At 40.5% G+C, this 12,600-nt stretch overlaps 1 protein-coding gene across 2 annotated transcripts in view; it reads left to right on the plus strand.

The window, feature by feature from the left end:
• The window catches only part of ACVR1 (activin A receptor type 1), a 125,737-nt gene that overhangs the window by 89,370 nt on the left and 23,767 nt on the right, over window positions 1-12,600 (plus strand). For both annotated transcript variants that reach the window (XM_068545084.1, XM_068545085.1), the window contains 3 exons: window positions 1,566-1,777; window positions 5,604-5,703; window positions 9,269-9,415. In XM_068545084.1, coding sequence (XP_068401185.1) covers window positions 1,566-1,777; window positions 5,604-5,703; window positions 9,269-9,415 — 459 coding nt within the window. The remainder of the gene's footprint in view (window positions 1-1,565; window positions 1,778-5,603; window positions 5,704-9,268; window positions 9,416-12,600) is intronic.

Genomic DNA, 12,600 nt, shown 5'->3' on the forward strand with positions numbered 1-12,600 from the left:
GCGGGCCTCTCACTATCGCGGCCTCTCTCGTTGCGGAGCACAGGCTCCAGTCGCGCAGGCTGCATTTTTAATAGACGTACTTAATCAATTTTGCACTCACAGAAGAAGAAATAAACGGTAGGAGAGGCTACTAAGAGCATCCACGGCCAGAAATGTCAGCCAGAAAGGGAGGAGACAGAAAAATGTAAAAAATTGATACAAGATCATGTTACATAATTCATAATTTTTGAAGTTATGGTGAGGACCTTAAGGTATATAGAAAAGGTTAAAGTCTGATAAGCAAATAGGGTTCAATAATAAAAGAGATTTTTTAATAAAAAGAGATGTTTTTATAAGCGAGATCAAGTATTTAATGGTTAAACCCAGAAGGGTACTTGATGGGATAAATTCTTAAACCTTGTGAGTTAAATTGCTATTAATAGAGTGGATGGACCATGAAGAAATGTCTGCATTCACGTAAAAATTATATCTGCAGTATGAAAAGTTTCTAATCTGCAGAACACTCTGCCAGATTAGAGTTGTAACACAGAGTTTATTTTCTTAAGGAATTTCTGATTTAATTAAGGAGGCACAATATTCATAATTTAATGCTGTACATAATTAGCTTTACACTTTATCATAAAAGTGACATGTGCCAAGTTGTTGATTAATTTGGATTTGGAAAGTTAAAAGAAATTTATAAAGGAAGTTCGGCTTGAGATTGGATGGCTGAAGAGGCCAGGGACGTGGAAAGAGTAAGGCATACGTGGGGAAGAACAGGGCTTGGTGACGTGATGTCAGGAAAGGGTCTGAAATTCAGAGGTGATTATTGCCTTGGGATCTTTTAATTATGGACCTTCACTATGCAACTGAGAAACTTTGATTTAACTCACTAGGCAAAGTGAATATTTGCTCGAGTGACATGTGAGTATTCGAGTGAATGCACAAATGTTTGAAAGGGTATGTAATAATGTCTGAGCCAGAGAGTGAATGAGTGATTAGGTGAGTGAGTGAATCAATGATAGAACGTTTTGAGTGAGTGAATGAATGTTGAATAAGCGAGTTAGAGAACAGGTGAATGAATAGGTTCCTAGGCAGAAATCATGATGTAAAAATAGCAATGAGAATTCAGCAGTAGACATCCAAGATACATTGAAGAGAGAGACCACAGATTGGATAATTTGGTCTTAACTCAGATAGCACTTTCTCATAGGAATATTACAGCACAGTGTCTGTCTGTAAGGGTTTGATGGTAAAACATCCTTACAGATCAAATCCAGGTTAATAAGGATAGTATCAGAGATTTGTATAGTACTTTATATTTTAAAAACACTTTTCACATAGATGCATTAATAAATTGGTTCTCAGTGGAATTTTTTCAAACTCCTATTGTGTCTAAATGAATAATGGTTAAATGACTGGGCCGATGGCCAGGTATTAGGAAGTCTTTTAGTTTCAACACTTTGTGACTTGTGAGACTATGTGGTCAGGATCAGGAGCGAGCTACTTGTTAGGCATTGGTTATGCTAAATAATAAGTAAACAATGATCCTTACAGCCAATTACCCTTCTCTCCCCCATCTCCAGGGAAGTCCTTTCCTGGAACACAGAATTTCCACTTGGAGGTTGGCCTCATCATTCTGTCTGTAGTGTTTGCAGTCTGCCTTCTAGCCTGCCTGCTGGGAGTTGCTCTCCGAAAATTTAAAAGGCGCAACCAAGAACGCCTCAACCCCAGAGATGTGGAGTATGGCACCATCGAAGGGCTCATCACCACCAATGTCGGAGACAGCACGTTAGCAGTGAGTTTGTGGCCCCAGGGGACCCCAAGCATAACAAAGATGGCTGAAGATGCTTTCTTATTTCAAGCACGAAATGCTAACCGGTAACTGGTGACGGGACAGTGAGTGCACACATGCTGCTGGTCACTTACGTCTTAAGCAAGTATATGCCGGCACCCCTGTGTGAGTCTAGTCTCCCCTACGTGAGAACATTTATTTTAGACAGACGTTTACATTAAATGAGAGAGTGGATTTATTTTAGTCGATCCTTGGTAGTTATTTTTCTTTTGGGAGTAAGGGGACAGGGACAGACAACGGTTGCCTATAATTTTGATGGTGGGGGAGGGCTTGGAATTTATGGTACTCAGTTACTCTATAAACCTGACATCCAAAAAAGCAGCTATTAAATTAAATTAAATTAAAAAACCTGACATCCAAAAAAGCAGCTATTAAATTAAATTAAAACCTGACATCCAAAAAAGCAGCTATTAAATTTTTCGTGCTCCTGTGCCGCCCCCTTGTGGACTGCACTCATTTGGTTAAACCAGTGCTGTCCAATAGCAATAGATGTACGTGCGGCACATCTGTAATTTAAAATGTTCTAGTAGCCATCTTAAAAAACGTTAAAAAAAAAAAAAACCTCACAGGTGATATTAATTTTAAGAATATACTTAACCTAACATATATAATTATTATCATTTCAACATATAATTAAAGAATTATTATTATTATTTTTTTTTTACTTTTTTTTTTTTTTTAGTATTTGTTTTTTTATTTATTTATGGCTGTGTTGGGTCTTCGTTTCTGTGCGAGGGCTTTCTCTAGTTGTGGCAAGCGAGGACCACTCTTCATCGCGGTGCGCAGGCCTCTCACTATCGCGGCCTCTCCTTGCGGAGCACAGGCTCCAGACACGCAGGCTCAGTAATTGTGGCTCACGGGCCCAGCTGCTCTGCGGCACGTGGGATCTTCCCAGACCAGGGCTCGAACCCGTGTCCCCTGCATTGGCAGGCAGACTCTCAACCACTGCGCCACCAGGGAAGCCCAAAGAATTATTAATGAGATATTTTGCATCTTTTTTTTTTAAACTAAATTTTCAAATCTGTATATTTTATACGTATAGCGCATATCGGTTCAGATCAGCCACATTTCACTGTCTCAGTGTCAACGTATGGCTAGCGGCTACCCTAGCAGAGGGTTTGGAACCATTGTATTTGTATGTTTTAAAGTTACTCTTTTGCACATTTTAAAATGATGAAATCACATTAAAAAGCGACTGTCTTCCTTTTTTCACTTTTTAAAATTGTTTGACAAGTGTTAATTTTAAAGTACCTTTAAACTTTTAAGTGAGAAAAGGGATTGCATGCTACTGAATAGGTTACCATCAAGTGCCGAAAGGAAAAGTAATAACATTCTATAGGGATAGTGTGCTGAGTAGGATGCCCCCCTTAAAAAAGGTGAAGATTTGTGTTAGAAAGATGTTAAAGTCATACCAGTACTAAATCGAGACTCTCCTTGTCGTTGACTGATGAATTGAAAGATGGCCAAGGTGGTAGCTTTTAATGTGATTCAGTGTTATTTAATGCCATCACGTAAGATCATCTGTATTAAGTCTTGTTGTGCTAGACGACAAACTTAAAAGTGTCTGGGAGTTCTGCAGTTAAGCCTTTTTGCTGAAGAAGACTTGCCCTCACCAGTCTTTGTAGCTCAGGTGCTACACCTGGACTACTGCCCTTGGCGAGTTATTAAAACATTTGATGGTGGCTGATACAGGCTGGGGAATATCCCATCCTACTGCCTTCCCCATCACTGGACCACAGTCAAGTGTACTTTTTTGTATGAAAAAAAAGGGGAAGGAACCTTGTTTAGCTTCCTTTTACCTACCTATTTAATTGTGCTACAGTGAAACTGGGAAAAGAGGAGATAAGGACATTTCATTCAAAAAGTAGAAAAATATAGTTTTTCTTTAGAAGTGTACTTAGAAGTTTGTTTCAAGTTTTAAGGCAAATTAAACGAGTTCATTGAGTTAGGAGCAAGGACGATACAAGGCTGAATCTTGACAAAACTTTAGCAGTAGTCAGAACTTTGTTCCTCAGAACTGCTAACATAACTAATCACATTGGGCACTGATAGGAATCTCTAGTGTAAATTATTATTTAAATGGCTTCTATAATTTTGAAAACAGAATGCTTTCAAATATGCTAAAATAGTCTTCTCAACTCAACCGTTTTAGATGACAGTATATCACGATATAAGGACACAGTAAACAACACTGTTTAAAACAAGTTGTCATTATTGGTCTACATACTTGCGTATTTAAGTGATATTCTCATTTATATGACTCAGCAATGCGTACCTTACTAAACAGCTCTCCTACACTGAAAAAGAAGTCTTGGGATCCAAGAGTTGAAGTAGATGTTTGTTAGTCTTTGGTCGATTCCGCCCGCCCTGAAGTCTATGAACTAGGTTTAGAACCAGGATTGTACATTATGAAAAAACAACACATTAGTTTTATAGTAATTTCAGAATTATTCTCTCAAAAAAATTGAATGAATAAAGAGAAAAACGAACAGCAAAAGAGGGAGATGTGAAACTCTACTTCATCTACATTCAGTTTCTTGTTGAATATCCATTTTGCGGCTTTTAAGGATTCTAAATTTCTTCCTTTAGATGTTCAGATTTTGGTAATTTTGCTGATCAACAGTACTTCACAGTGGTGCTCAGAGTAAGTAAGAGACAATGAAACTCAAACAAGGCAATGTATTAATGTAACAGGCCAGCTAAAATGTTTGGGAAAGGACAGCTTTGGGGAGCGTTAGATCAACATTACTGCAACCTTCCCACGATCACCATGGGCACAATATTGTTTATTATAGATAATCCGTTCCTGATTCAAAAATGCTTCTGCTTCTTGGCTTGCACTGAGAGTAAGAAGGGAAAATTTATGAATGAACTAATTGGGAATCTTTTTTGCAGTGTGTTCATTTTTAGAAGTTGATTTGGGGCATGGTTTTATGTTTCAATGAAAGTCATATTTTTTCTCTCTGCTTTGTGGGTAACTGACATCGAGAATGACATACAGTATATGAAATCATGTGTGAGAAACTGTTGAAAATTGTAAAGCACTATAGAATTTAAAGAATCTTTCAATAAAAAAAAATTTTTTTTAAAGTAGACAACTATTAACAAAAAAAAGAGAAATGACATAGAGGTGTTAATTTTGTGACTCTTGTTCCCCACCTACCTAGCAACCTCCATCCAGGTAGCCGTCTCTGCTTGAGTGTACCAGTCTGAGGACTCAGATGGCCATTGGAGTCTTTACAAGACAAACAACATTAGAGTCATTTGGTCCTTATTCCTAATTTGTTTGTTCCTTATTAGAGTTCCTTGGCATGCCAACTAAAGTGCATCCTTAGATAGGTATTCTGAGCAGGGCCGAATATGGTCAATGTTGCTCAGCTCTTGGACTTGAAGGCCTTTGATTTTTGCTCCACTTGCTGTTCTAGCTACTGTTTCCCCTTGGGCTTAGCCCTGCATCTTGGACTTTTTAATTTACATCTTTGACTTTGTCCACTCAGCTTCTTTCTTTATATATTTTCTTCTACAACTCTGGATACAAGAAAGGACTACTCATCCCTCAGGAAAACCTATCCCATATTAGGGAAAGGGCTAGCTTCTGGTTTTCCTAAGAAATAAAACCAGTTCTTCCTCCAGTGGGGCTTTCCATGCACACGAACAGGCCATGTGTCCAGGACCGCTACCTCCGTGCAAGTTACACCCACGTGCACGCTCATACTAACCTGGGAGCAGTTCCTCAATACTTTCTCTTTCTCCTTGTTTTGAACCACAGGATTTATTGGATCATTCGTGTACGTCGGGAAGCGGCTCTGGTCTTCCTTTTCTGGTACAAAGAACGGTAGCCCGTCAGATCACACTGCTGGAGTGTGTTGGTAATTCTTTTTTCCCTTTCTTTGCGGATTATGTGCTGTGGTTCTAGAAGTAGGGTGGACCTTGGAAAATCTGCTTCGTGTTGCCTCTTGCTTGTTAAACGTCAGGAGATGTGAGGTAGCCGTGGGGTAGTATGCCTCTAATCTGTGACTTGTGTTGGAGCACTTGAACTTGGTGAAGTTCTTGTCAAAGAACTAGTATCCACTAGGCAGGATACAGAGTGCCCAGCCAAAAGATTTCAGTTTTAAGTAGACCCTTCAGGATGATGGGAATGCTTGAAAATGAACTAACATGGCTGCTCCTGACCATAGGCATTGGGGAATCTGAGGTAAGTCGGCTTTTGGACAGTAAACTTGATTATTGCAATTTTATACTTCCTCACTCTTCCCCTGCCTTAAAAAAAAAATGAAATAAATGTACCAAAGCTACCCTTCATAACTGCTCTATTTAAACAAGAGCTGTGTACATTTCTCTGTGGCCTCTCACATTTTTTCCCATATTGGAACATATTTGTATAGAGATATAATCATAGTGTGTATATAATTTGTCCCTGTTTTCAGTTTTAAGCTCACACACATATTCATGTATTTGTACACATCACGGGTATTTTAAAGATTATGTAATTGTCTATTGCGTGATAACTTTAACAATACTGTTTGACAGATGTTTTGCACACGTTGCTTCTTTTGAGTACGCAGAATAAAATTCTAGGAATTGGGGTACCTGGGTCAAAATTTGTGACTTTTTATGGCTTGTCTTATAAATTGCCGGATTGCCCTCTAGGAAGGTGGTGCAAATGCTTTTTTTTTTTTAAAGTCCTGATTCTTATTAGTTTTAGTTTTATGAGGTGGGCATTTGCAAGTCACATGACAGTTTTCATTCATTTCTCCTTTAGATGGCATGCAGGGATGGCCACAGTAGCAATAACGGATTAGAAACATCTCCATACTCTCCTGGTTCTCCCAGTTTTGGGGGGCTGGCTTTGCAGCTCTTGCCATATCATCCTTTGCTTTTGGGAGGGGACAGGCCAACATAGGCTGCCTTCACCACTTGGCTGCTATCCTCTGACTTTTCTTCCTGTTTTCATGGAAACCAGGACACCCCCAAATGCAGCAGTGGAAGAGGGTGGTGGGCAGAGGTAGGAAAAGTGACTGCCACCTTCAGGCACACAGGTGGCCAGCAGGAGGAGCCTGTTGCCTTTTCTCTACGTCTGTAGCTACTGCAGCTGTTTCTGAACTCCAACTTCATGCTTCTCCTCCACGGCGGACTGTGTGTAGAGAAACTAAAAATGGAAAAGCCCCCGGCGTGCTCACTGCTTACAGCCAGAGTTGTCCTCTTGTACCAGCTAACGTCCTATTTGCTTATGAACAAGGGTGCCTGGGTAGGGGTAAGAAGTGAAGGGGGACATTACCCCCCATCCTCCTGTCCCATGGCCACTAACCATTCACAGAGCAGCAGCCCTCATGACCGGTGCTCAGAGATGGACCCCAGAGTCCAAAGGGCAAAATAATACCGCACCTTTAAAAATGCATACTGTTTCCGGTTGTATAGATATTCTTCAGCATTTTTTGAAATAGTTTATGTTCAATTATAGCATTTTATTGGTTCAGTGCTAAAGAGCCATGCCTTTCAGTAGCATCTAGTTAGTGTTCATGTAGTACAGGCTTGAATAAAAATATATGTAATGAACTGTTTGGATAATATGTTACCATTTTTGGTTGAAAAACACGAGAAGTTGGACTAGATCAGTTGTTACAGATGGTGATCAATGAATTTCCAAATTTCAGGTGCTTTAGGGACCCCCCCCTTTAGGGTCTCCATGGCCAGGACTTCTGGGCAGCTCTGCTTCTGTTTTCAGGGACTTCCGCATAAGGTTGCATTTGCAAAAAGCATTTGACAACTTAACAGCCTTTGAAAGCCATTTAAGTAGGTTTCTGTTTCAATTCTGTCTACTTACGCTGACACCTATCTCTGTTTCCTCTAAAAAAAATAGGATTAAAGGCAACTGTATAGTAATGTCCACAATGCTCTGGGATATTTTTCTCTCCTTCCTAATGAGAATATGAGGACAAAGGGCAAATAGAGATACAGAATGGAACCAAAGGCAGGAAAAGATGAGCGTTCCCTTTTGTAGCAGTCGATTTTGTAGATCTTAGCACTAGCCTTCATCTTAAACTACAAATGCTGGGCAATTGCTATGACTTTATTCAAATTAATCCTGCACTAAATACTACTTTTGTGACTTGACAGTGGCCCACGAAAGACCACTTACTGGCTTCATTTAACGCTCTTTTGGATTAGTCACTGGTATTTAGTAGGGACATTGCTTATCGTAAGGGAATCTAGATTGAACAGTTTTGATTATGTTTTGATTATGTCCAGACATAATCTCCTGGACAGACATGCTTTCTGTCTCCATGTTTGGGTTCTCAGCGACTTAGTTTTCCAGCAAAGAGCTGCATTCCTGTATATACAGGTGGTGCCGCAGCAGCTTATTACCAGCTGGGATTCCCAGCAGCCACTTGCCTTGGTGGAAAGCCCCGCTGCCCTGCAACTCGTATCTCCTGCTGCATCGTTTTCTAGGTGCCGCGTCTGTCTTCACCTTGATCATATCCCGTGTTGATCCCCACAGTCTCGTGGTAATTCCCTCCTCCTCCCAACCTCCCTGATCACCTACCTGTCATTAAGGAGAAAAACGGGAGCAGGAGCATGTAGTTGACAAGCTGACCGTTGTGCTGGGGCTTCAGGAGGGGGCACGAACTCCTCAGATCAGATCACAGCTCGTCACCGTTTTTTGAAAATGTCTTCTCCAAGTGGCCTTTTCAGTGTCACCCACTTGTGGCATCACAGGGACTGTCTTGCAAGCGAACACCCATGACCAGTGTCAGAAATCGGGACTGTTCTGGGATTATGTGTTTAAGACTTTGCAAATCCTCTTTTGAAATATATCCTCCGCCAAGAAATCCTTTAAGGATGGCAGTGGCCGCCTGTCGATCTCCTACACAGCATTGTTCTGTGTGTGTGTGCGTTGTGTGTGTTAATCCTTCAGAACGCATATCTCAAACTTAATGATCTCCTTTGTGAAAAATATAAATGCATATGTAAATTCACAAATTTGGACTCTTTGAAAATGCCTATGTTGATCCTTTATTAAGGGAAGGAATCAAGTAAGTTACTCAGTTAAGCCCCATACACGCTTTTTGGCTTTCATCAACAGTGAAATCTAATAATCTGTACCATTGTCTAAGTTTTACTAACTTTCATGTGCTTTTACAAACCATATGCATTTCATACCTTTTCACAGAGGAATGTAAATGTAAACTTTGTAATTACCAGCTCATTGTACAGATGCAGATTCTGAGAGTGTTTCATTTGATAGCACAGTAGGGTGGCCGGGAGGGGCAGTTTCCACCTTATTTTTGGATGTCTTTACAGGCAAAAAGTAGTGGTATTTATACCCCTGAGTTGTGTTTTTCCATGGGAGGGATTAAGAGTTGCTAGCATGAAGTTCGCTGGCTACCTGTCCTGTCCTACTGTCCAATGTCACCTCTGTGTTGCTTTCCACAGGGAAAGGCAGGTATGGTGAGGTGTGGAGGGGCAGCTGGCAAGGGGAGAATGTCGCTGTGAAGATCTTCTCCTCCCGGGATGAGAAGTCGTGGTTCAGGGAAACAGAATTGTACAACACTGTGATGCTGAGGCATGAGAATATTTTAGGTAAGTACAGAAATAATCCCCTCATGAATTTTTTTCTAGGAAGAAATAATTGCCTGCCTTTGCCCTCTCAGATTTGGTGTGTCTGAATTCGCAAGTCTCTCCTAAATGGTGACATAGGGACCATCAGCATTTATACACTGTTTAATTTTCTTTTCACATGAATTTCTTGTGTAAGTCTGCAAAGAAGCTAAGTTTGAAGATTCTCTGGATGATGAAAAGGAAATTGTTATTGCTAAGTCTTCCTCTGCAGGTTGTTATTTAAATAACAAAAATTTGCCCCATATTGTTCACTTCAAGGCTTCCTCTGCAGTTCTGCTTACCCCACCCTTTTTGAATATTTATTACTTGAATCAAACTAAGAAAGATCTTTGGACGATTTCCTAGAGATTCATAGCTCCCAGGGATATAGTAATTAAATGCACATTCCTTCAAACAAGGCATCGTTTTTAAAGCCCAGATTTAGAGAAGGATTTAGCATACATTTTAATTTGGAAACTAAAGCTTGGAAACATTTGTGAAATATGTGAAGAGCCCATTGAAATACTGCTGTGGAAGTATAAAGGGTTAGAGTATTCCTTTAGCCCGTTGACGTCTTTGTTTTTGAAAAGTTTTTCTACATGTGTTTATACTAATACATATATGGTGAATGCTGCCTGGAGTGCTTCATGAATAGTGGCTATAAAGTTTCTATAGAATTGGACTCTTTATAGGATAATGTTGGCCACTTCATGGCTACGGGATCAGGTTTGGCTTATAGGAAGGCCACTGCCAGCATTTATTTCTATTCCAGTATTGCCGGTTTAGTATTAAGCCTGAGTCAGGTTGTCTACAAATCACGGTTTGACAGTTGTCCAAAGCTTTGCTTCAACAGTTTGGTGGTATGTTCCATCTCAGACTTGTCTCAGTTGCTGCTGTCATTTCCTCCCCTTCCCTTCCCCCTGGCGCCCTCGCCATCACCTAGCCTCCTCACTTGTATCGTTGCTATGGGTCTCCCCTTTTCAGTCCATCTCGCCACACTGAATTATCTTCCACTGGGGAGCTGAGACACTTCTGCTCAGAGTGTCTTTGATGACTCCCACATCGCTCGCAACCTCCGTGACTTCTGGGCCTGGCATTCCAGACTCCCTATTTTGGGGTCCCAAGAGGACTCTGCTACTTCCTGTACAAATATGCCCACATGCAGCCAGTTCCAATATTTGTCACTTCTTGGGATTGCCCTTGAACAGTCAGCTGTCTGTGTCTCCATTCATGTTGCTCTTGGTCACCCACTATCCCCATTCCACCCTCCACCCACTCCTTCCTTCATCAAAACTTCTTAGTTCCCCTCCAGACCCTCCCAAGGGATTTACTTGGGCTCTTCTGCACTCCTGCGCTTTTTACCTCCTGTATATCTCTTATCGTGCACCGCCTTGTATCGCAGTTAGATGCATGTGTGTTAACAACAGCAATGACAAGTTACTATGCAGTAAGCACTGCTTTGTGTCATGCACATTTTCTCATTTAATCTTCACCATGACCGTAAGAGGGCAGATATTCTTATTTTCCTGGTTGTAACTGATAAGGAAACGGAGGTACAAGGAGGTTAACATCACCCAGCAGGTTAAATAATGGAGCTGAGAATCACACCAGATGGTCTGACTCTTAACCACATGGTAGTTAGCTCATGGAATTGCTTCTTAGATTCTAGAGTCATAGTGTGAGGTGAAAATTCATCTACAGTCAAAATTACCTTTAAATGTCCCAATTTTTCCTCTGACACTGGAACAGACTGAGGTTGGGTAACAGATAAACCACTGGCCGTGTTAAAAAGTCATGATGTACAAGAAGTACTTACCTTTAAACAGTAGAAGTACTCTTAACGGGCAGGTGCACGTACTCTGAGAAGCACGTGGGGTCTGAGACTCACTGAAGGAAGGGCATGTTCAGGCAGCCCCTCTCTTCTCGTGGGCTCATGGGCTTATGGGCTCATTGAGCAAAACGCTCTAGATGTTGCCGTGCTATGCAAGTAGTCACTTTATCCATGCTCTTGAGTTAAATGACCTGTGATACCACTCCACTGTACACCCAGGACAAGAATTATGTCCGTTGTTTTTGCTTTCACACCCAGTCCTGAGGACAGTTCCCTGCACGTGGTAGGTGCTTAGTAAATATTGATTAAATTGGATTTAATCACACAGGAAATTTGAATGTCACCTTTGCAATATGATTCATGTGAGAGAAGTTAGGTTCCCTTAGTGTGATCACAGAAGGCAAAAACATTGTCCACTTCTTACTACATAATGATCCATGGAAATTGTGAATTCATGAGATCTTGTTACCCTCATCATAATTACAGCTATATGGATTAATTTTACTGTGTAGTCGGTCCTCTTAGTTGAGACAGCTTGTAGAAATGTACCACCTTTTTTTTTTTTTTTTTTTCAAATGCTTTGTACTGTTTATTCCAGTAAATGCTATAAGATTATATTCCAGATTTTTAAGGAAAAAAAGTTAAGCCAAGCCTGCAAGATACAGCTTTCTCAAGTGTCTACAATGCCAGTATGAAAATTAAAAATTAAGTTACATTGATACATCCCAGTTTTTTTTATATGCAGTGATGAGCACATGTACCACCTTTTTTGGTTAAACTTCTTTCCCTGCCTTAGCAGTTTTTTGGATGTAGAGACTTTGTTTTCTGTGACATTTTCTTTTCTATCAAAAGATTGTTTTGAATATCAGATCATGATTTCCCCCACCCTTGAGTATTGCTAACTCTAGCCCCCTCGAAATACATAATTAAATTACACACACACACACACACACACACGTATAAAATTCTGGGCCCTCATTGTTTATCCCCCCCAGAATGATATCTTTCCAATGACTAGTTTGGATTTCAGCTCTTCCTTCTGCTGTGTCTGGTGTAGAAGTCAGCAGATAAGTGAATGACGGGAGGCTCTGTTTGGTGGTTGGAACAGTGTCTGGGAGTTTGGGAAGCCAGTTTCTACTCTCAGCATCATTAGAGGCCCACTCTGTGACTTTGGGCCAAAGTTGTATGTCTCTGAGCATCCTTTTCCTCATGACTGAAACCAGGGAGTTTCAGTTAATATGACAATTTCACTCCAAAGTCTCATCTTACACTCTTTTAAAAAAGAGTTATGGTACATATGATATCACTTACATCTAAAATATGACACAAATGAACT

This window comes from Eschrichtius robustus, chromosome 5, assembly GCF_028021215.1.
Source record: "Eschrichtius robustus isolate mEscRob2 chromosome 5, mEscRob2.pri, whole genome shotgun sequence".
In the NCBI taxonomy this organism is placed as follows: domain Eukaryota; kingdom Metazoa; phylum Chordata; class Mammalia; order Artiodactyla; family Eschrichtiidae; genus Eschrichtius; species Eschrichtius robustus.